This window comes from Pelodiscus sinensis, chromosome 21 (genome assembly GCF_052426305.1).
Source record: "Pelodiscus sinensis isolate ZL-2025 chromosome 21, ASM5242630v1, whole genome shotgun sequence".
Lineage (NCBI taxonomy): Eukaryota > Metazoa > Chordata > Testudines > Trionychidae > Pelodiscus > Pelodiscus sinensis.
In genome coordinates this window covers 27657771-27681014 of record NC_143072.1, presented here as the reverse complement: position 1 = coordinate 27681014, position 23244 = coordinate 27657771, and the positions used below count along the sequence as shown (strand labels likewise).

General features: G+C 68.4%; 1 protein-coding gene across 3 annotated transcripts in view; it reads right to left on the bottom strand.

The window, feature by feature from the left end:
• DPH1 (diphthamide biosynthesis 1) overlaps positions 1–23244 on the bottom strand; it is a 41765-nt gene that overhangs the window by 8824 nt on the left and 9697 nt on the right. For all 3 annotated transcript variants that reach the window (XM_075904467.2, XM_075904468.2, XM_075904466.2), the window contains exons 4-6: positions 15598–15719; positions 9595–9749; positions 7527–7648 (exon numbers count right to left, since the gene is read on the bottom strand). In XM_075904467.2, the coding sequence (XP_075760582.2) occupies positions 7527–7648; positions 9595–9749; positions 15598–15719 (399 nt within the window). The remainder of the gene's footprint in view (positions 1–7526; positions 7649–9594; positions 9750–15597; positions 15720–23244) is intronic.

Genomic DNA, 23244 nt, shown 5'->3' with positions numbered 1-23244 from the left:
ACTGACTGAAGGAAGCCCGTGACTGGGGGCAGGAGCTCAGCTGGGCGGCAGCAGGAAGCCGGCATGTCCTAGGCTAGTTCCTGTTCTCCACTGCAAGGCCCACAGACCCGAGTGGAGCTGCCTGTCAATCATGACCTCCAGTGGGGCAGCTGCTAAAGCAGGCTCCTTGCCTGTCCCAACCCACGCTGCTCCCAGAAGCAGCCAGCACGACCCCCCTGGTGAGGGAGGGAGCAGAGGGCTCCAAGCTCGGAGGACTTCTGCCTACAAGCACCGCCTCCCACAGCTCCCATTGGCTGGGAACGGGGAATTGTGGCCAATGGGAGCTGCAGGGGTGGTGCCTGCAGAGGGGCAGTGCACAGAGCCATGTGCTCCCTCCGGCCTCTTCCAGGAGTGGGGGGGACCGAGGTTGCCCCCTCCTCCACCCTGTACCCCAAGCCTCAGCCCTATCCTCTCCCAGAGCCCAGCATCCCATATGCCTTCTGGGGGGGCTGTCTGCTCTGGGACCCGGGGCCCCTGCGCTGGGAGGGGAGATTCTCACTGACTCTCCCAAATGTGGATTAACCCAGACACCCAGGCACAGCCGCCCAGGCAGAGACAAAGGGAGGAGGGCGGAGACCAGCACCAGGCTGGGGGGCAGGACCTGGGAGGGAGGCAGTGGCCAGCTGGGAAGCATGGAGAGAAGAGGCTAAGCCGGGGCCTAGGGGCGATGGATCCCTAACCCTGGGTCTGAGGCATCCCGGCCCTGAGCCCTCACATCTGTGCTGGGCTGTACCCCAAAGGAACAATAAACCCTCTCGATTCTACGACTGCCGGAGTCTGTTCTTGCTGCTACGGGGCTGCAGGATTTGGGGGAACACCGACTGCATCGTCACACCTCCCGCACCCCGACCCCCTGCCCCAGCCTGCTGTCCCCCTGCACCCACCCCCCTGCCCCAGCCTGCTGTCCCCTGCACCCACCCCCCTGCCCCAGCCTGCTGTCCCCTGCACCCGTGTCCCCTGCCCCAGCCTGCTGTCCCCCTGCACCCACCCCCCTGCCCCAGCCTGCTGTCCCCCTGCACCCACCCCCCTGCCCCAGCCTGCTGTCCCCTGCACCCGTGCCCCTGCACCCAACCCTCTGCCCCAGCCTGCTGTCCTCCCTGCACCCAAACTTCCTCCTGCACCCCAACCCCTTGCCCCAGCCTGCTGTCCCCCCTGCACCCAGGCTCAGCCCAGAGCACATTCCCACTCTGCCAACTCCTGGTCCCCACCAACAGCCTGCATCCCCATTTCCAAACCTGCCCCAGCTGGGTGACACCTAGTGATGGTGGAGGGAAGGGAGTGAGCAGGGCGGGGCTTCGGGGAAGGGGCGGGGCCGGTTTTTGCGAGGGTGCCCCCCCGCTCCAGAGAGAGAAGAACACTGCTTTAGGCAGAGCGAGTATTTCCTGGACAACTCTGAGCCCTGGAGCTGAGCCTGGGATGTCCCATGGCTGAGGCGGCTTCCCCAGCCAAGCCGTCAATCCCGCATGTCCCTCCCCCCCTTGTGCCCACTTGTTCCTCCCTTGAGAGCAGATGGTGCTGGCGGCAGCCCGAGCAGGGTGCTGGGCTAAGGGGAGCCCCTCTGGGCACAGCTGCTCTCCCCTCCCCATGCTGCAGCACCCACCAGATCCCCCCCCGATCCTAGCGCAACGCACCCGGAGCCGGCAGCGCGGAGCCAGCGAGGGGCGGCCACAGATCTGAGCACGGGCGTCAGGCGCTCCCCACGGGGAGCTGGGGCCCTGCCAGAGGTGGACTAGCAGCGTGAGGGGCCAGCGTCCCCGTGTGGGCTGGGGTGAGACACACCGGGCTGCTCCGGGAACTTGCCCTGTTCCACACAGAGAGCCGAGCCCTCCCTGCCGAGACCCCTACGTAGCCCACTCAGCCCCGGCCCATGCTCCCCCCACAGGGCCGGCACCGCCCTGCTCCCCTCCACGCTCCCAGGAAGGCTCAAGGGGCCGCGTGAGCTGTGGGTCGCACCGAAGGCATGGTCAGCACAGCTCTGCCGGGCCCCTGGGGCGGGGTCCTTTGTTTATTTATTCTGCAGTCACTGTATTCACAGTACATTAAGCATTTCCATTACCTAAAATAATTAGGCGATAGGAAGCGAAGTGCTCCCTCTAATTTGCTGTCCTTAAATAAAATTAATGGTGCTGTGATGTTGGGGCCTGACCATTCGTCTTCTCCAATTATCTGCCCGCCTTTCCATCTATTATCTAGTCTGATCTACGACTCAATTATTCCTTCCGCGCTACCAGCACAAGCCACTCTGTGCCGAGTCCGCCAGGCCGGTCCTGTCCCCCACAGATCTGGCGCTCAGGCTCTGTCTACACTGCAGGCTTCCTGCGCAAGAAGCTTTTTGCGGAATATCTCTGCAAAAACTTCTTGCACAAGAGTGCACCCACGCTGTAAACGTGCAATGAAAAAGCAATGGGCTTTTGCACAAGAGAGCACCCAGACTGCACGGATGCTCTGGAAAGAAAGCGCTGATTGCCATTCACAGAACGACCACCAGGGCACCTGGGCTTTTTTCGATGGGGGTTTTTGGCGCAAAAAGAGGCAGTTCCCCCTCCCCACACACCTTTCTGCACAAGAGCTCTTGCACAAAAGGAGTTATTCCTTCTAGAAAGAGGAGTAACTCTTGTGCAAAACCCCCTCCGTTCTGTCAATTTTCTTGCGCAAAAACGCACTTCAGGTGTGGACGCTCTGCGAGTTTTTGCACAAAAACTCTGCAGTCTAGACATAGCCTCAGAGACCCACCTTTCCAGAGTCCCTGCTCCGCTCCTGGCACCCTAGAGCCCAGGTGCCGTAACGGCTGTCCTGCGAGATGTGTTGCTCATTCTCCGGGAGGCGTGTGTGCCTGCCATGTGCACTGGTGCTGGAAGTTTTCCACAGCAGTACCACAGGGGAAGGCTGCAGGATCGCCCAGCCGAATCCGGCATTGGCCCTTGTCAGGGAGGCGAGGGTGCACAGTACGGCGCAGGCATGCCCTGCTGACCAAGCCGTCGCCTGACGTCCTGGGCTGGAAATGCCGCTGCTGAAGCCTGTGCCCTGCGAGTGCGCCCGCACAATGGGTAGCGGGGTCACAGTGCGCACAGGGACACCCGGAACGGCCCGGTCCTGGCCAGGTAAAAAGCCAGGGCCCGAGTGACGGCCTGTCGGGTGTGGGACAGACGGGCCCGGCTGCAGGCTGACCCTGCTTTTGGGAGAGGCCGGCTGGGGACGGAGTGGAACCTGGTCCTTATGGAATACGTGCACCGCGGCTCCGACATCAAGGCTCCAAGTTCGGAAACTCGTTACCGCCACGAGGACAGGCACCTCCAGAACAGATGAACCAGGAGCACGTGGCTAGCTGTTCAAACCAGGAGGTGAAAGGTTACCTGGCTAACCGGTTACCTGCTGCAGCCCCAGCCAGTTAACTGGTTCAAGGATAGACCTGTAATAGTTCTGATCAATATTTACATCCCTAGTTCAGATGAGGGGCCAGAGAGCCGAGACAGGACCAGGTTCCAATCCCATGGCGGAACCAGGGTCTGACCAGGAGAAAAAGCTGGTCCAGACCCTTGAGGAAACTGCCCACCCTGTCCCAGGAGACAACCACGTGGCCCTGCCTTGGGGACGGAAGGCGGAAATGGACGCCAAATGCACCTTGAGGGCAGAGCGCACCAACCCCATGTAATCCAGGATCGACCGGGTCGGGCCTTCGCTGGAGAGATGCCATGGATGGACTCGGCCGGGCAGCTCTGCCAGCTCAGGGCTTCCTGCTTTGGAGGAGAAGGCAGCAAACACCCGCCAAGCAGGCCTGCTCCTCTGCGTTCAGCCGCGCAGCATCCACACGGTGGGGGGCAGGGACGTGGGGCTGGGATGAGGTGGTGGCTGTGGTTCCGAGGCAGGAGCAGCAGCAGCCACGGGGGGGGGGGGGAACACCGCAAGCTCCACAAACCGATGCTGCTGGGGCCACGCCAGCGCTAGCCTGACTTTCTGTAGGACTTTGCTGAGGAGCAGAAAGGGGGCAAATGCGCCAAGCAGACCCCCTGCCCAGGGCAGGAGAAGGCATCCGAGAGACCCTGCGCCCGGGCCCCTCACATCCCTTTGGTGAGCCGTGGTGTCTGCCTGGGGCACGGCAGGGGAGGGCCTGTGAGCGCCGATCCGGGGATGAGGAGGAAGGGGGCGGGGTGCCGGTGCCGAGTCTGAGGGGTTGGTGGAGCTCCCGCCCCAAGCGCTCCATGCACACGCCCCAGCCCCGCTTGCCCGAGACCCCTGCTACCGACTGGGCCACGTGGGGAAGGCTCCGGCGGTGCCCTGGAGCTGACCGTGGGCCCTGGCGCCACTGCACTGCTTGAGGTCCCTCCAGGAGGGAGGCTCCACGTCGAATGTCCCACTCCGGTCCTAGGCTTGGAGGCCTTGCAAGTGCTGACCTGTCGCTGACGTGAGCCTCGCCACGCTCCTGTGCGGTCACTGGCCGTTCGCCGCAGTCGCGAGGTTTAGACCCCGAGGGCCGGGCCTGCCGGCTCGGGATCGACCAGAGCTGCCCCAACGCACCGTCGCTGGCGGCAAGACGGGACTGGGGGAGGGGGGCGCACAGCGTCCCTTCCGCCCGCCAGGGACGGCCGTCCCAGGGCTGCTAGATGTGCCCCCCGCTGGGACTGCTGGGGAGCCTCCGGCCCGGTGCGTGTGGCCCTAACAGACACGCGCACGCGCTCCAGGGTTCTGTTGCTGCAGGCGCAAGCTCTGTACCCGAGCTAGATGCGACACCCGCGGGCCAGGTGTTGCTCCGCCGTTAGCCACCCCCGGCCCGCGGCTGCAAGGGAGCCGTGACAGGCCGAAGGACAAGACGACAGAGGACGGGGTCAATAGCTAGAGCAGGGTCTCCAACCTTTCTAAGCACAAGATCACTCTCTGAACGTACGTGCAACCAGGACCCACCTCAGACCCAAATACCCGGCCCCACCTGTGGCGTGGGGGGGGCTGTCTGCTCTGTGACCCGCGGCCCCCTGCGCTGGGATGGGAGATTCCCACTGACTCGCACACGTGGATTAACCCAGACACCCAGGCTCAGCTGCCCAGGCAGAGACAAAGGGAGGGTGGTGGAGACCAGCACCGGGCTGGGGGCAGGGCTGGAAGAGAGTTTGAGTTTCTGTCTGGAATCATGGAGGAAGCAGCCTAGGAAAGGGGCTGGGATTTAGGGGCCCAGTCTCCCCCATCTCAAGGGGGCTGAGGCATCCTAGGCCTGCCCTGGAACCAGATTCCATCTGTGCTGTGCTGTATCCTGGAGAAGCAATAAACTCCCTCTGTTCGACTGGCTGGGGGAGTCTTCGTGCCATTACGGGGGTGCAGGAATCGGGGGAACCCCAACGCGCCGTCACACTAAACATACGTGCAACCCAGGACCTGCCTCAGACCCAAATACCCCTGCCCCACCCCCTTCGTGCCCCTTCTCGGAGGCCCTGCCCCTGCTCACTCCGTCCCCCCTCCTCCCCCATCCTCCCTCCCTTTCTCCAGGCGAGGCAGAGGGTTGGGGCGCAGGCTCTGGTCTTGGGCTAAGGGATCTGGAGTGTGAGAGGGGCTCGGAGCTGAGCCTGGGCAGGGAGTTGGGGTCCAAGGGGCTCAGGGCTAGGGCAGGGGCTTCAGGTGCAGGGGGCAGTTCGAGACTGGGGCCGGGGTTTGGGATTCTGGCTCCAGCTGGGCCCTTCTGACCTCAGGTGGCTCCTGGGTGGGGGTGCAGGAGGGCTAAGGCAGCTCCCCCCTGCCCTGGCCCTGCACCACTCCCAAAAGCAGCCAGGACCCTCCCTCCATCCCAAGCCCTGGTGTGCCCCCCCCATGCTTTCTGGGGAGATAAAATACAGGGTGGGAGGGGGCACCCTGACATCAGCACCCCCTCTCCCTTCCTCCCGGGGGGGAAGCAGCTCCAAGGCAAAGGGCAGGAGGTGCGCAGCTGTAGGGGGAGGGGCAGCTGAAGTGCCGGCACTTGACAGCCTCTTGGCCGAACCAATCAGGTTCCCCCATCAGCGGCTCCAAGATCGACTGGTAGATCCCGATCGACTGGTTGGTGATCGCTGAGCTGGGGAAGCCAGGGCCACCAGGGCAGACCTCCACGTGCAGAAGCTCTGGCCTGTGCCCCCAGCTGTGCAGGACCCTCTCCATGAGCCAGGCTGGGACATCTCGTGAGCAGAATGGGCAGCAGAGCCCGAAGAGACAGCACAGGCATCCCCTGCCCCCCCCCCCCCGCCCCCACAGAGACTGGAGTAGCCAGGAGCCCTGCCCACAGCCAGCTCGGTGCCCTGCTCTCCACAGTGCCCCCTGCTGGGAGAGGCCAGGACTGCAGGAGTGAGGGCCCCCCCCCCGAGAGTGCCCCCTGGTGGGAGAGGCCAGGACTGGAGGAGCAAGGGCCCCCCCCGAGAGTGCCCCCTGGTGGGAGAGGCCAGGACTGGAGGAGCGAGGGCCCCCCCCCCCCGAGAGTGCCCCCTGGTGGGAAAGGCCAGGACTGGAGGAGCGAGGGCCCCCCCCGAGAGTGCCCCCTGCTGGGAAAGGCCAGGACTGGAGGAGCGAGGGCCCCCCCCGAGAGTGCCCCCTGCTGGGAAAGGCCAGGACTGGAGGAGCGAGGGCCCCCCCCCGAGAGTGCCCCCTGCTGGGAAAGGCCAGGACTGGAGGAGCGAGGGCCCCCCCCGAGAGTGCCCCCTTCTGGGAGAGGCCAGGACTGGAGGAGCGAGGGCCCCCCCCCCGAGAGTGCCCCCTGCTGGGAAAGGCCAGGACTGGAGGAGCGAGGGCCCCCCCCCGAGAGTGCCCCCTGGTGGGAAAGGCCAGGACTGGAGGAGCGAGGGCCCCCCCCCGAGAGTGCCCCCTTCTGGGAGAGGCCAGGACTGGAGGAGCGAGGGCCCCCCCCCCCGAGAGTGCCCCCTTCTGGGAGAGGCCAGGACTGGAGGAGCGAGGGCCCCCCCGAGAGTGCCCCCTTCTGGGAGAGGCCAGGACTGGAGGAGCGAGGGCCCCCCCCCGAGAGTGCCCCCTTCTGGGAGAGGCCAGGACTGGAGGAGCGAGGGCCCCCCCCGAGAGTGCCCCCTGGTGGGAAAGGCCAGGACTGGAGGAGCGAGGGCCCCCCCCCCGAGAGTGCCCCCTTCTGGGAGAGGCCAGGACTGGAGGAGCGAGGGCCCCCCCCCCCCCCGAGAGTGCCCCCTTCTGGGAGAGGCCAGGACTGGAGGAGCGAGGGCCCCCACCGAGAGTGCCCCCTGGTGGGAGAGGCCAGGACTGGAGGAGCGAGGGCCCCCCCCCCCCCGAGAGTGCCCCCTTCTGGGAGAGGCCAGGACTGGAGGAGCGAGGCCCCCCCCCCCCCGAGAGTGCCCCCTTCTGGGAGAGGCCAGGACTGGAGGAGCGAGGGCCCCCCCCCGAGAGTGCCCCCTGATGGGGGAGGCTGAGTGACAGCCAGTGCCCTGCCCCCTCCCACAGCGCCCCTTGCTGCAGGCTCCTGGCGCAAGCGTAGCTGAAAGCAGACGTGTCCGAGCACGCTGCCTGGTACTTACACGACGGCGTCCGTGTCCGGGGCCAGCAGGGGGGACGTGCAGCCCAGGATCTCGCCTGGTGACAGCGGCTTGCACTGCGGGATGCTGACCTTGTACTCGGAGCGCAGCTCCTGGGATGCCGCCTGAGGGGAAGAGCCCAGGGTCAGAGCCCCGCTGCTGGGAACGGGGCCCAGGGTAGGCTAAGCTGAGAACAAATGGCCCCGGGGGCTGAAGGAGATGGAGGCATGGAGCGGGGTGTGCTTGGAACAGCGCACAGGGCAGCACAGCCAGGGCACTCCCAGCCCAGCTCATCACACCTCCACAAAGCCCCTGGGCCTGTGGCAGGCTCCAGCAGCGCATGCTGGGAGCACCCGGGGTGCAGGCGGAGGCCGGGGGATCGGCCGGAGCAGTGAGAACTGGCCCCACCTCGGGAGGGACGTGAGCCAGGCGCTGGGGGCCGCTCACAGACGCATCAATTAAAAGACAAGAGAAAACGTTTAACGCTTCAGTGGCCCCGTGTTTGGACAGACGCGGCTCAAGAGGCTCATTCATCTCTCGGGTCCTGCTGAGCCGGCCACTCCCGAGGAGCAGCTAATCCGCAGCCAGCGCCTCCCCTGCCACTGCCAGCCACGCAGCAAAATGCCAAGCGCTCGGCTGCCTGCCCTGACATTTACCGGGCCGGCTCCCCGTGCGGGGGGGCACGGCCAGGAACCATTGATCAGAATTAGTGCAAAGCACTTGGCAGGAGGGGCTACTGCAGCTCCTCACTGGAGGGGAGCTGGCAGCTCTGGGCAGCCGCCCAGGCTGGAAAGAGAGACACCACTAGACAGGCACGCACCCTGCCTGGCACCTCCCCCCCCCCAGAGCTGTGCACCCTGCCCGGCACCTCCCCCCCCCCCAGAGCTGTGCACCCTGCCCGGCACCTCCCCTCCAGAGCTGTGCACCCTGCCCGGCACCTCCCCTCCAGAGCTGTGCACCCTGCCCGGCACCTCCCCCCCCCCAGAGCTGTGCACCCTGCCCGGCACCTCCCCCCCCCAGAGCTGTGCACCCTGCCCGGCACCTCCCCCCCTCCAGAGCTGTGCACCCTGCCCGGCACCTCCCCTCCAGAGCTGTGCACCCTGCCCGGCACCTCCCCCCCCCCCCAGAGCTGTGCACCCTGCCCGGCACCTCCCCCCCCAGAGCTGTGCACCCTGCCTGGCACCTCCCCCCCCCCCAGAGCTGTGCACCCTGCCTGGCACCTCCCCCCCCCCCCAGAGCTGTGCACCCTGCCCGGCACCTCCCCTCCAGAGCTGTGCACCCTGCCTGGCACCTCCCCCCCTCCAGAGCTGTGCACCCTGCCCGGCACCTCCCACCCCAACAGAGCTGTGCACCCTGCCCGGCACCTCCCTCCCCAGAGCTGTGCACCCTGCCCGGCACCTCCCACCCCAACAGAGCTGTGCACCCTGCCCGGCACCTCCCTCCCCAGAGCTGTGCACCGTGCCCGGCACCTCCCCCCCCCCAGAGCTGTGCACCGTGCCCGTCACCTCCCTCCCCAGAGCTGTGCACCCTGCCCGGCACCTCCCTCCCCAGAGCTGTGCACCCTGCCCAGCACCTCCCCGAACACAAACACACACACACAGGCCCCCTCCCCTGCCTGGGCACATGCTGTGTTCCACAGCTAAACCCGGCGGGGGCTGAAAGCCAGCAGGAAGGGCGTGCTGGGTCTCCGCACACCCTGCACCATCTTAGGGCCCTTCAGGGTGCAGTGGTCCGAGAAAAGCAAGCTCTTCCCCTCCCCTGCTTTCATCCTGACACTGTGCCCAGAGGCCTGGGAGGGCGTACACCCCTCGCCCCAGGACACTGCAACATGCAGGTGGAGGGGCCCTGGCCGACGTGCGCTTGCCCAGGAGAGGCGGGTGCGAGTGAGCTGTCAGTTATGGGCCGTACACAGTCCCAGCTGTGCTCCTTACAGTCACTCGACCTGTTAACCCTGGGAGCACCGAGTTTGCCCCGCAGGTACCAGCGAGGATGCTCCAACGTGGGCTCCCTACTGACAGCCCCGTGCGGGAGCCCAGGCCTAGGCGCCAGCCCGGCCCCACACCCGCCTCACCTGCAGAGCAGAGACGAACTGGATGGTGCTGACGAGGGCCAGGCAGGCGCCCTTGGGGAAGTTGAACTGGACAGTTTCCACAAAGTGGGCCGTGTCGATCTTGATGTCCACGAACACATAGAGCATCTTCACGCCCCGCGTGGCGTCGATGGGAACTAGGGCCAGGGAGAGAGACGTGAGCTGCCCTGCCCCCAGCTCTGCCGGCACACGGGACACAGAGCCTCTCTCAGCCCATGCACGGGCCCTGGCGGGGGACAGAGCCAGCACGCGGCTTGCGCACGGCTGCTGAACAGCGCCCAGGGCCTGGCCTCCAGGGCCGAGTGCGGCTTTGGCGCGAGGCTGCCCCACCCCACGGCACCGCGCTGGCTTGCGGAGCAGCAGGTAGCCCCCGGCCCGGCTCCCTGTGCGCTGCTGTTCGGTTCACAGGCAGCCAGAGCTCCCAGGCCCAGTGGCTGAGCCAGCCAGGAGATGGTGCACGAGCCCCTCGGCGCGGCCGCGGCGCGGCAACGGGAAGCAGCACCCGGTCAGTTCTCCCTGGTAACAGCCACCCAGAGAATCGATGAACACAAATCTAATTACCCGGGTGCGAAGGAGCCCGTGTCACCACGATGAAGCGACTAATTAAAGAACAAGGGGTCCCATCGATCACAGCTCCGCGCTTGCCGGCCGTGGCACTAGGAAGTGCCAAACGACTCCCGGCTGGGGGAGGCTGCAGGCCCGTGTCCTTCACGGCCCGCAGGAACTGACCGGGGAGAGGTGGCAGGAGTAGGGTCACCAGCTCTGCCCAGAGCAGCCTGGGCATCAGCCAAGGGAAAGGCCGGCAAATCAACGGGGAACCCAGTATGGGGGGCAACAGCCAGCAACTGCATGGCAGAACACCCCCCCGGCTCCTCGTGGGACCAGACCCCCCCCTCTCCGCACCACTGGGGCCAGCCCGAGGGGAGGACAGGGCCTCCGCTGCCCGGCCACTGGCCCCTGGGGGAGACAGCCCCGTGCCCATGGCTCCCATGCTGAGCAGGACCAGGCTCAGGCTGGCCCCTGCACTCTTCCCAAGTCGTGGCCACCCCAGGGTCAGGCTGTCAGTCGGCCGTGCAAAGCGGTGTGCCCAGGAGAAGGGCTCCCGTCCCGCAGTGGCTGCATTGCCCTGGCAGTGCCCAACACAGGCCCCACCCACGTGCCTGGGGAGATGCTCAGGAGACCCCCCCCCTTGGAGGGGGTCTGCAGCAGTCACCCCCCGGCCCGTTAATCCACCAGCTGGCGCAGAGCAGGAGCCTCTGTGCTCCCAGGCCGCTGACCCTGTGGCTCGGACTTGCAGGCGCCCGTCACGTGGCCTGGGACCCTCGGCTTCCAGCCCTGCGCATGGACGCGTCCTTTCCACACCTGCAAGCACCCCTCACCCTGCCCGCTGCCATCCAGAGCAGCAGCTCCGCGGAGCCACCTTAAAACCCGCGGCGGCTCATTGTTATTTTTGGGCTGATTCCACCCTGGGTGGACTTCAAAGTTCCCAGCATCTGGGACAGCAGCGCAGTTTCCATGGCAACCGAATCCAGGCTCCCCTCCCACCTCGGGAGCGCAGAGCCGTCTCCTGGCCGCCCTCCTGGCCCCGGCTAGCGCCACCCCCACGCCTCTTCAGCGCCCACCGTTCCCCCCGGGGCCGGGGCGCGGGCGGGGAGACGCCACCGACCTGCCTGCCGGGCTGGGACAGGCCCTGCGCAACCCGCATCAAGCTGTGATCAGAGCCCGCCCCCGTCTGAACCCAGAGACACCCAGGCCCCAGGACTGGGGCAGGCCCTTTTCTGGGCAGCAGCTGGAGGGCTCCCCGGGGCAGTGGTGCCCAAGGCCGCCTCCATCTGCCAGGCAGCCCCCCCCATGCCCGGGCATTCAGTATCTCACGGCCCCGCCCAGACCCACGTGCCCGGAGCGTGGCTGTAACACGTCACGCTGGGGCTGTTGGGGGCACCGCTCCCCAGGGCCGCTGGTGATGGCAGCAGCAAGGGGGGTTGCTCACGCCACGGCCCCTCAAGAGCAGGGAGCACGGTGGGAGGGGGACTGACTTGGCGCTGCTGGCTCCGGGGGTCTTGTGCCAGGGAGGGACCCCCTCTCCCTCCCTCCCCTGGGAGGAAGCCTGGGTCCCCCTGGAGAGCCATACCCCCCTCGCCCCAGCTTGGGCCAGAGTGACCGGAGCCTGCAGCTGGCGCTGGTCCAGCAGAGGCTGGAGGAAAGGTCTCCATGCCAACGGGGCCAGTGTTTTCCAACTGGGAGCGCCGCCCCGTGCGCCCGCCGCTTTGGGCCCCTCCACAGGCCCCGCTGCTTGAGTTTGAGTCTCCCCTCCATGCGCCCGCCGCTTTGGGCCCCTCCACACGCCCCGCTGCTTGAGTCTGAGTCTCCCCCCCGCGCGCCGGCCGCTTTGGGCCCCTCCACATGCCCCGCTGCTTGAGTCTGAGTCTCCCCTCCGCGCGCCGGCCGCTTTGGGCCCCTCCACACGCCCCGCTGCTTGAGTCTGAGTCTCCCCTCCGCGCGCCGGCCGCTTTGGGCCCCTCCACACGCCCCGCTGCTTGAGTCTGAGTCTCCCCTCCGCGCGCCCGCCGCTTTGGGCCCCTCCACACGCCCCGCTGCTTGAGTCTGAGTCTCCCCTCCGCGCGCCCGCCGCTTTGGGCCCCTCCACACGCCCCGCTGCTTGAGTCTGAGTCTCCCCCCCGCGCGCCCGCCGCTTTGGGCCCCTCCACACGCCCCGCTGCTTGAGTCTGAGTCTCCCCCCCGCGCGCCCGCCGCTTTGGGCCCCTCCACACGCCCCGCTGCTTGAGTCTGAGTCTCCCCCCCGCGCGCCTGCCGCTTTGGGCCCCTCCACACGCCCCGCTGCTTGAGTCTGAGTCTCCCCCCCGCGCGCCTGCCGCTTTGGGCCCCTCCACACGCCCCGCTGCTTGAGTCTGAGTCTCCCCCCCGCGCGCCGGCCGCTTTGGGCCCCTCCACACGCCCCGCTGCTTGAGTCTGAGTCTCCCCCCCGCGCGCCTGCCGCTTTGGGCCCCTCCACACGCCCCGCTGCTTGAGTCTGAGTCTCCCCCCCGCGCGCCCGCCGCTTTGGGCCCCTCCACACGCCCCGCTGCTTGAGTCTGAGTCTCCCCCCCGCGCGCCCGCCGCTTTGGGCCCCTCCACACGCCCCGCTGCTTGAGTCTGAGTCTCCCCTCCGCGCGCCCGCCGCTTTGGGCCCCTCCACACGCCCCGCTGCTTGAGTCTGAGTCTCCCCCCCGCGCGCCCGCCGCTTTGGGCCCCTCCACACGCCCCGCTGCTTGAGTCTGAGTCTCCCCTCCGCGCGCCCGCCGCTTTGGGCCCCTCCACACGCCCCGCTGCTTGAGTCTGAGTCTCCCCCCCGCGCGCCCGCCGCTTTGGGCCCCTCCACACGCCCCGCTGCTTGAGTCTGAGTCTCCCCCCCGTGCGCCCGCCGCTTTGGGCCCCTCCACACGCCCCGCTGCTTGAGTCTGAGTCTCCCCCCCGCGCGCCCGCCGCTTTGGGCCCCTCCACACGCCCCGCTGCTTGAGTCTGAGTCTCCCCCCCGCGCGCCCGCCGCTTTGGGCCCCTCCACACGCCCCGCTGCTTGAGTCTGAGTCTCCCCCCCGCGCGCCCGCCGCTTTGGGCCCCTCCACACGCCCCGCTGCTTGAGTCTGAGTCTCCCCCCCGCGCGCCCGCCGCTTTGGGCCCCTCCACACGCCCCGCTGCTTGAGTCTGAGTCTCCCCTCCGCGCGCCTGCCGCTTTGGGCCCCTCCACACGCCCCGCTGCTTGAGTCTGAGTCTCCCCTCCGCGCGCCTGCCGCTTTGGGCCCCTCCACATGCCCCGCTGCTTGAGTCTGAGTCTCCCCTCCGCGCGCCCGCCGCTTTGGGCCCCTCCACACGCCCCGCTGCTTGAGTCTGAGTCTCCCCCCCGCGCGCCCGCCGCTTTGGGCCCCTCCACACGCCCCGCTGCTTGAGTCTGAGTCTCCCCTCCGCGCGCCTGCCGCTTTGGGCCCCTCCACATGCCCCGCTGCTTGAGTCTGAGTCTCCCCCCCGCGCGCCCGCCGCTTTGGGCCCCTCCACATGCCCCGCTGCTTGAGTCTGAGTCTCCCCCCCGCGCGCCTGCCGCTTTGGGCCCCTCCACACGCCCCGCTGCTTGAGTCTGAGTCTCCCCCCCGCGCGCCTGCCGCTTTGGGCCCCTCCACACGCCCCGCTGCTTGAGTCTGAGTCTCCCCCCCGCGCGCCCGCCGCTTTGGGCCCCTCCACATGCCCCGCTGCTTGAGTCTGAGTCTCCCCCCCACGCGCCCGCCGCTTTGGGCCCCTCCACATGCCCCGCTGCTTGAGTCTGAGTCTCCCCCCCGCGCGCCCGCCGCTTTGGGCCCCTCCACATGCCCCGCTGCTTGAGTCTGAGTCTCCCCTCCATGCGCCGGCCGCCTCGGGTCCCCCACAGCCCCTGGGGCACACGGCACGGCCTGCAGCTCAGCCAGCCAGAGCCAGCCCTCCTGCTCCCGAACATGCCCTTGGGCAGCTGCCCCAGATCGTCCCGTGGCCGGGGGAGCTGGCGGGCACCACAGCCGGGCGCCATGGGAGCGAGCGCCAGCCCTGGCTCCCCACAGGCCCCGGGGGCCGGGTTTGCTGCCACGCTGCAGCAGGGCGGAAGGCCCTATAGGGCTGAGCAGGCTCCGGGCTGCTCTCGCCTGTGCCAAGGCTCCGGGGCGGCCCGGCCTGGCGGTGAGGTCTTGTCCTCTGGGCTGCTAGGGAGGGGGCTGATCCCCCACCCCAAGCTCTCCCCTGACGGGTGCTGCACAGGCCCGGCCCTTCGGGGGCACCGCCAGGAACAGCCAGCAGCCAGCGCTGCTCTGCCCACACACGGGCTCCTCCAGCATGGCTGCGGGGGCTGGAGGGGAATCAGGATGGGGGGCCTGGGCCTGGGCCCTGAGGTGTGGGGAGGCGAGGGGGAGCCAGTCAGGGACCGGGGTTAGGGAGGGCCTGGGGGAAGGGAGGATGGGCTCGGCTGGGCATTGGGGAGGGCCAGGGAGGGACCTCGGCTGGGCATTAGGGAGGTTCGGAGGGGGGGGTGGGATGGGCTCGGCTGGGCATTGGGGTTGGGGAGGACCGGGGGGGGGGGACCTCGGCTGGGCATTGGGGTTGGGGAGGACAGGGGGGGGGGGGGGGACCTCGGCTGGGCATTGGGGTTGGGGAGGACGGGGGGGGGGGGGACCTCGGCTGGGCATTGGGGTTGGGGAGGACCGGGGGGGGGGGGGGACCTCGGCTGGGCATTGGGGTTGGGGAGGACCGGGGGGGGGGGGGGACCTCGGCTGGGCATTGGGGTTGGGGAGGACCGGGGGGGGGGGGGGACCGGGGGGGGGGGGGACCTCGGCTGGGCATTGGGGTTGGGGAGGACGGGGGGGGGGGGAGGGGGGGGGGGACCTCGGCTGGGCATTGGGGTTGGGGAGGACCGGGGGAGGGGGGACCTCGGCTGGGCATTGGGGTTGGGGAGGACCGGGGGGGGGGGGAACCTCGGCTGGGCATTGGGGTTGGGGAGGACCGGGGGGGGGGGACCTCGGCTGGGCATTGGGGTTGGGGACGACCGGGGGGGGGGGGGGACCTCGGCTGGGCATTGGGGTTGGGGAGGACCGGGGGGGGGGGACCTCGGGGGGGGGGGGGACCTCGGCTGGGCATTGGGGTTGGGGACGACCGGGGGGGGGGGGGGAACCTCGGCTGGGCATTGGGGTTGGGGAGGACCGGGGGGGGGGGGGACCTCGGCTGGGCATTGGGGTTGGGGAGGACCGGGGGGGGGGGGAACCTCGGCTGGGCACTGGGGTTGGGGAGGACCGGGGGGGGGGGGGACCTCGGCTGGGCATTGGGGTTGGGGAGGACCGGGGGAGGGGAACCTCGGCTGGGGACCGGGAGCCAGGAGATGGGGCTGCTCTACCCTGGCTTTTCCCTTGGTACTGATCCTGATCCAGGGCGCCCCGAGGCCCCAGGAGCAGACCCCCATGCCCGGCAGGTACGTACCCAGGCAGCTGTGGCCGTAGTGCACCAGGAAGTCGGCCCCGAGGGCCCGGGCAGTGTAGTCGTCCACACAGCAGGCGCCATAGGTCACGTCTGCCATCACCAGCACCTCAGCCCCCGTGAACCTGCGGGAGGGCGGAAGGGGGAGTGTGAGGGGGTGGGGGGCGGACCAGGACGGCCTGAGACCTCCCCTGAAAAGGGTCAAACAGGCTGATGCTGGGCCAGGGCCAAACCCTCCTCTTCTTGCCCCAGGGCTGGGGCAACTCAGGCCTGGCTGGGGAACGTCCCACAAACACACCACCGGCCTGCCCCTCAGCGCAGCCCCTCCCCCGGGAGCGTCTCTAGCCCCCCAGGCCCAGGGCTCAGTGGGGCCGCGCAGAGGGGCTGGGGCAGGTGCTGGAGCCACCGCTGCCGGTTGCACGCCCGGAGGCTCGGGCCCCAGGAGCGTCCCAGCTGAGCCCAGCACAGAGCCCGCTCCAGGCCAGCGTCTCCTCTTGGCTCCTGAGGCCGGTCTGCCCGACATCGCCGCTTCCGCTCGCCCGGCGCCAGCCGGCACAGCAGGGCAGGGCGTGTGCCAGGCTCCCAAGCAGCCCGCCCTGGCTGGGCGCCAGTGAGCAGCTCCCGAGACGGCCGGAGAGGCGACACCCCTCCAACTGGGGCAGCTGCTCGCAATTCAAGGGTTGACCTGCTGTTTGGTGGCCACCTGCCCTCGCACTGGGCGGGGCGAGCGCGTCACCCCCCCGGCGCATGCCCCCTGCGGCTCCCGGACCACGCGCAGCCGAGCGGGAAGCGACCGAGCCCCACTGAACGGGGGGAGCTGCCAGGCCCCTCGCACGTCTGTGGGGAGCAGACTGGGCCCCTCCACCGGGCGTGAACGCTGCGTGGCAGGCTCCCCCGGCGGAGCATCTGCTGCTGTGTCACCGGAGAGACATGAGTCACCCGGCTCCGGGAGCCAGCCTGAGCGGAGGACCAGCACGCCCGGACCCGGGCCCACGCAGCCGGAGCAGCGCCAGAGCGGCAGGAAGCACAGCACCCAGCTGGCAGCGGGGGCTGCTCTGTCACTCACAGGCCCCACCTCTGCAGGTGCTGGATTGCGCCAGTCCAGGGACTAGGGGCTTGGCCGCGCGCCCGGAGCCGCTGTGGCGTTTTAATTAGGAGCGCAGGTATTGTCACGGCAAAGCCCCTGCCCGGGGAAACCGTCTGCTAATTCCTTAGTTACACCCAGGGGCCCAGAGCTCCACCTCACTGCACCACTGCCTCCGGCCTGGCCTCCCTGGGCACGGCGCGAGCTGGCAGCACAGCCGGCAGGCTCACCGGCACAGCCCAGCCCAGCGCCGCAGCTTCCTGCGAGACGGCTCCAGCGGGACCCGTTTGCAGGCAGCGCCAGCCCGAGTGGAGCCCAGCAGCAGCCGAGGGGAAGGGCCTGCAGACCAGGGTCTCCCCAGCCAGCCTGCTCTCCCCGCAGGAATCAGGGGGCCTCTCGCTGTCCGCTCCCCCTTGCCTTGGGTTCCACGCAGGGCTGAAAGTAACTTACCTTTTTACAGGTTGTCACGTTACCGAATTGGAGGGGAGCAGCCAGATCGCTGCTGCACCCACAGGTGGGGGTGTTGGCCCCAGAAATGGTATAAATGGGGCCATGTGGGGTGTGGAATAGAAGCTCACTGGCTGCTGATCCTGTGTACACTGGTCATGTGATTGTAGAACGTCTGTGTGTGGAGTTAGGAGTCTAATCTGTGAGGAGACTGAATATTTCCCTGCATGTGGTTGAGCATTGGGCAGAGCCCGGCCTGTGGACATGCTAATCAGCGAGGCCCTGTGGGACAATGGCTCTCAATGGGCCAAGGACACACCTAAAGAATGAGGGCGGACACCTGAGGGGTACCAGCAAGGAACACAGGGATAGGCCGCTGGCCAGGTGACCTGCTGCAGCCAAGAAGAGACCAGGAAGGAGGTATAAAGAGTCCATGTGGTCAACTCCATCTTGTTCTCAGCTCAGCACTTCATCCCAGAGGCAGCAGTGCAGGGATGGAAGAGCCAGAAAGACCTGTGGACCCATCCTGATCCTAGGATGCGCAACAAGGACTTTTAAACCAGCAGCTGTAACATCTCTGCTAGAGCCTGCATCGAGGACTGGGAGATTCGGTGCATGTAACGTACTATCCTTTAACAACCCCACTCTCAGGCTTTTCTTTATTGAAATAATAAACCTTTAGATATAGATTCTAAAGGATTGGCCCAGCGTGATTTGTGGGTAAGGTCCAGAGGGTAAATTGACCAGGGATCTGTGGCTGGTTTCTTGGAACCAGACAGAACTTGTTCGGGGTAGGTGGGATTGGGTTCTAAGACCCCCCCACCTGTGTATGAGGCCCGGGGCCATCTGGGGCAGGGATATTGCTGGGGTGTTGGAGGGGTTTTGCTCAGGAGGCTTCAGGCAGGCAGCTGAAGCGCTCTGTGGGACTGGTGTGTGGCCGGTTTGGAGAGGTCACCAGTCTGGAGGCTGTAAGGAGCCCCGGATTTGAGCAATTTGCCCTGAGCAGACGCCCTCAGCTATGCCCAGCTCCAGCCGGGTCCATCACACAGGTACTGTCTGATCTCACCAGCCCGGGGGGCCTCGGGGCAGGGGGCTGCGATAGGACAGTACCTGTAAGAAATGTAAGTGTGGGGTGGAGCACAGGGGGCTCAGGGCAGAGCCCTGGGTTGGGGGGTGTGGGTGTCAGGGCAGGAAGCTACCGGGGGCTGGCTACCAGGGGCGCTGCGGGCTGGCTACCGGGGGCTGGCTACCAGGGGCCTGGCTACCAGGGGCGCCGGGGGCTGGCTACCGGGGCCTGGCTACCAGGGGCGCCGCGGGCTGGCTACCGGGGCCTGGCTACCAGGGGCGCTGCGGGCTGGCTACCGGGGCCTGGCTACCGGGGGCTGGCTACCAGGGGCGCTGCGGGCTGGCTACCGGGGGCTGGCTACCAGGGGCCTGGCTACCAGGGGCGCCGGGGGCTGGCTACCGGGGCCTGGCTACCAGGGGCGCCGCGGGCTGGCTACCGGGGCCTGGCTACCAGGGGCGCTGCGGGCTGGCTACCGGGGCCTGGCTACCAGGGGCGCTGAGGGCTGGCTACCGGGGGCTGGCTACCGGGGGCTGGCTACCAGGGGCGCTGCGGGCTGGCTACCGGGGCCTGGCTACCAGGGGCGCTGCGGGCTGGCTACCGGGGGCTGGCTACCGGGGGCGCTGCGGGCTGGCTACCGGGGCCTGGCTACCAGGGGCGCTGCAGGCTGGCTACCGGGGGCTGGCTACCGGGGGCGCTGCGGGCTGGCTACCGGGGCCTGGCTACCGGGGCCTGGCTACCGGGGGCGCTGCGGGCTGGCTACCGGGGCCTGGCTACCAGGGGCGCTGCGGGCTGGCTACCGGGGCCTGGCTACCGGGGGCTGGCTACCGGGGGCGCTGCGGGCTGGCTACCGGGGCATGGCTACCAGGGGCGCTGCGGGCTGGCTACCGGGGCCTGGCTACCAGGGGTGCTGCGGGCTGGCTACCGGGGGCGCTGTGGGCTGGCTACCGGGGGCTGGCTACCAGGGGCGCTGCGGGCTGGCTACCGGGGCCTGGCTACCAGGGGCGCTGCGGGCTGGCTACCGGGGCCTGGCTACCAGGGGCGCTGCGGGCTGGCTACCGGGGCATGGCTACCAGGGGCGCTGCGGGCTGGCTACCGGGGCCTGGCTACCGGGGGCGCTGCGGGCTGGCTACCGGGGCCTGGCTACCGGGGGCGCTGCGGGCTGGCTACCGGGGCCTGGCTACCAGGGGCGCTGCGGGCTGGCTACCGGGGCCTGGCTACCAGGGGCGCTGCGGGCTGGCTACCGGGGGCGCTGTGGGCTGGCTACCGGGGGCTGGCTACCAGGGGCGCTGCGGGCTGGCTACCGGGGCCTGGCTACCGGGGGCGCTGCGGCCTGGCTACCGGGGCCTGGCTACCGGGGGCGCTGCGGGCTGGCTACCGGGGCCTGGCTACCGGGGGCGCTGCGGGCTGGCTACCGGGGCCTGGCTACCGGGGCCTGGCTACCGGGGGCGCTGCGGGCTGGCTACCAGGGGCACTGCTGCCAGCAAACGGGCAACAGCAGCAAGACCGCCCCCGCTGCTGCTCACTTTCCTGTGCTGCTGACAACGGCACATGCCACGTGCTGCCCAGCAGCCACCCAGGGACAGGACAGGCGCAGACACACCCGGAGCCGGGCTGGGAGTGCACCGCCAGCCGGCCCCTCTGCTTGCGCACCGGGGCTCCAGCACCAGCCTGCCGCAGGAGCCCCAGGGGGCTGGGAACGCCCTGCACATGCCGGAGCGGCGCCCGGGGAGCTCTGCCTTTCTTTCACCTGTCTCCGGGCCAATGCTTCAGGGGGCTCCTGCAGCACGGGCCAGCGTGGGGCTGTTGGCCCTGAGCTCCCAGCACTCAACCCATGCAGGAGCAGCCCCCGCATGATGCGCACCGCGAGCGTCGCCTCCAGGGAGGGGCAGGCCACGACGCACCCCCTGAGAATAGAAACTGTGGGCAGAGCCGGCCAGATGGCAGGGGAATCGCAGAGCGAGCTGCATATTAACAGCTCAACCGCATCCGTCAGTGCCAGGGTGGGGAGAGGGATGGCATCACGCGCTGCAGCCCCTCCTCCTGCCCGGGGGCAAACAGTCCCCTGGAGGGAAGCTCCCAGGGCTGACGGAGGCGCCGCCCCGCTGGCTGGCACGCAGCAGCCCTGGCACAGCCTGACAGCATGTTAGAAACCCCCAAACTGGTCTGTAGAGGGACAATGACACACGGCGTCACAGCAGTGACCTGATGCTAGGCAGTTTTCCTGGCTCTCGAACCTCCAGCTCCCGCAGCCCTGCAGCCATGGGGCGACAACGGCCACCCTCCCCCAGAACCCACCCGGCAAGCGGCTGCCCGGGACTCCAAGGGAGCCTCAGACTCCAGAATACGGCGTCAACCCAGCCACGCTGCCCCGGAGCCCCTCCTCCGCCCAGAGGTGCTGAAATGAACATGACTCAGACTCCACGTCTCGGGGAGAGGGGGAATTATTCATCGTCAGATTCCGGGTGGGGAGGTCTGGCTCAGAGCGGCAGCCTGCACCACTTAATTTTTTATAGATTAAAATGTATGCAAATTGGCCAAGCCCCAGAGAAAGCCCCTGGGGTGCAGAGCAAGAAAACGAAACAGGAACAGGAGGGGGGAGCAGGAGGGGGCTGCCCTGAGCACCCAGCCCCCCAGCCCCGGCTCTGTGACTTGCCCAGGGTGGCTGGGGGCACGGCAGCGGCTGGGAGCGCGGCTGGGCCGGCGCACAGGGTCTGCGGCAGGAACTCGAGCACCGGGCTTGGACTGGCAGGGCCCCGCTCCCTGCCCCTGGGCCCAGCGCCAGGGCTGCAGCCGGGCGACCAGGGACCGGCCATCACCCCCAGGACAGAGCCCAGGCGAGTGCCAGACACACCCTGGCTGCTCCACCACCGCGGCGCACGGCATCCAGCTACGGCTACCCCGGCCGGCCGGGCCCAGCGCAGAGCAGACCCGCACCAGGCCCTGTGGCTGGCCCTGCCCCCCCCACCCCTCACGGGCCCCACACCCCCGCCTCCCATTCCCCACACAGCCCCCCCAGGCCCTGTATCCATCCACGGAGGCCCTACTGGCAGCCCAGAGAAAAGGTACTTCGTTCGCGGGGCGCTCGTCACCAAGCCATATTAACGGGCTCCGACTTCATTAGCACAGGCAGGCTGCCGTAATTAAGGTAACGAGCTGGCCCTTTTACTGCAAAGGGCTCTGGAGCAGCGCGGTTGCAGCTGGCAATTAGTCTGCGTGAGCCTGGCACCAAGGCGGCCCCAGCGCATCGCACGCTGCAGGGCCACGCGGCCCGTCGCTCACCCCGCAGCACCCCACTCCCCCGCCTCTCCACCCGCCTGTGTCCCCCCAGCAGCCTCTGGGCCAGGAGAACTGGGGGCCGCTACAGAAAATCCCTCCAGCCAGGCGCCCGGCCTGTGCCACTGGCCAAGTAGGCTGGGAAACTCAGGACACTCACTCGGCTCCTGCCCCACCTGGCCGCAAGAGCCCCCTCTGCCCCACAGGCCGCTGGCGTCTGACAGCCCCATGCTGGGAGGCCCAGCGGGCCCAGCAGGCCGCACAGAGGGGCTGAGGCGTCTCCCTTGCTGACAAGCCAGTTGTCAGAAGCTTTTTTGCTCCTCATTATCTCCCTTGCCTGGTGCAGGGGCCTTTGCCCGCGCCCGCCTGGACACGTTCCCAGCAGGCGCAGCCCTGGCGAGAGGCTTAACTCCTCACTGCCCGCGTGGGGCCGTGTCTCGGGCCAGCGCCCGGGGCAGCATGGACAGGCCGCAGGCACTGACCCGTCAAGAGGCCCAAGGCTCACGGGCTGCCTGCCCCACCCCACCTGCTAACACACAACGCCCTCCCGCAGCTGCCTCCCACCTGCCTGCAGCCCTGCCAGCTGCGTGGAGCTCTGGGGTCAGGGAGCCCAGCCCCCCATGGCCAGCCAGCGCTGCAGGACCCCTGGGGCCACCCGGAAACATCTGGGCTACTCCACAGGCTGCGGTGCAGCTGGCCCTGCCGCGGGACTCAGCCCTCGGGGCCCTCTCCCTGCAGGGGCGACGGTGGGAGCCGCAGTTGGCAGACGAGCTGCCCGGCCACACAGGGCACCTCCCCCCCATCCAAGACAGAGGGGCAGGGACCCCTCAGGCCCATGGTGTGACGTAGCGGGGGGTACCTTGCTGGTTGCTAGGCTGGGGCTGTGAGTGACCCCCACTGGCTGCTGGCTGCAGCACGGCCCAGCAGGGCAGGGGATGAGTCATTATGCCAGGGGGCTAAGAACCTGTCCGACCAGTGATCTCCCAGGGAGCCGAACAATGGGAAGAAGGGGAGTGGAGCCCTGGGGGCAGGGCGGGAAGTGAGGGGGGTTTCTGGCTGGAATCATGGAGGAAGCAGCCTAGGCAACGGGCTGGGATTTAGGGGCCCAGGCTCCCCCATCTCAAGGGGGGCTGAGGCATCCTAGGCCTGCCCTGGAACCAGATTCCATCTGTGCTGTGCTGTGTCCTGGAGAAGCACTAAACTCCCTCTGTTCGACTGGCTGATGGAGTCTGTGTGTCACTACGGGGGTGCAGGAGACGGGGACCCCAACGCGCCGTCACACCTGGCGTCCCAGCTCCAGAGCAGAATCTGCAGAATCAGAGAGCCAGTGTGTTCCCAGGGGGCTGGGGGGACCTGGAGGGGCTGCAGGGCCCCTGCGACACACAGAGAAGGGACAGGGATTAGCAGCCCACCCCACACTGGGAGTTTGCTGACAGGGGCTTGAGAGCTCAGCTGAGGAGCCTGCTCCTGCCCCACCCAGAGCAGGGAGCCAGCTCTCTTCACACCCCCCCATGGCCCTGCAGACCTGCCCCACCCAGCTGGGGGGCCGGATGCGCAGAATCCTGCCCAGGGCTCTCCAGCAGGCCTGACCTGCAGACCCCCCCCCCCCACACCCCACCCCCCGGCACAGCTCCCCGCCGCCAAGTCGCACCAGCCCCTTTGGGACGCTCCGAGCGAGCAGCACGGGCTGAGTGCAGCAGCCCAGCGGGAGCCGCTCAGGCCTAGCCAAGGACCCCCAGAGCACGGCCCGGCCTGCCCCCGCAGAGAGCTCGCCTCAGCC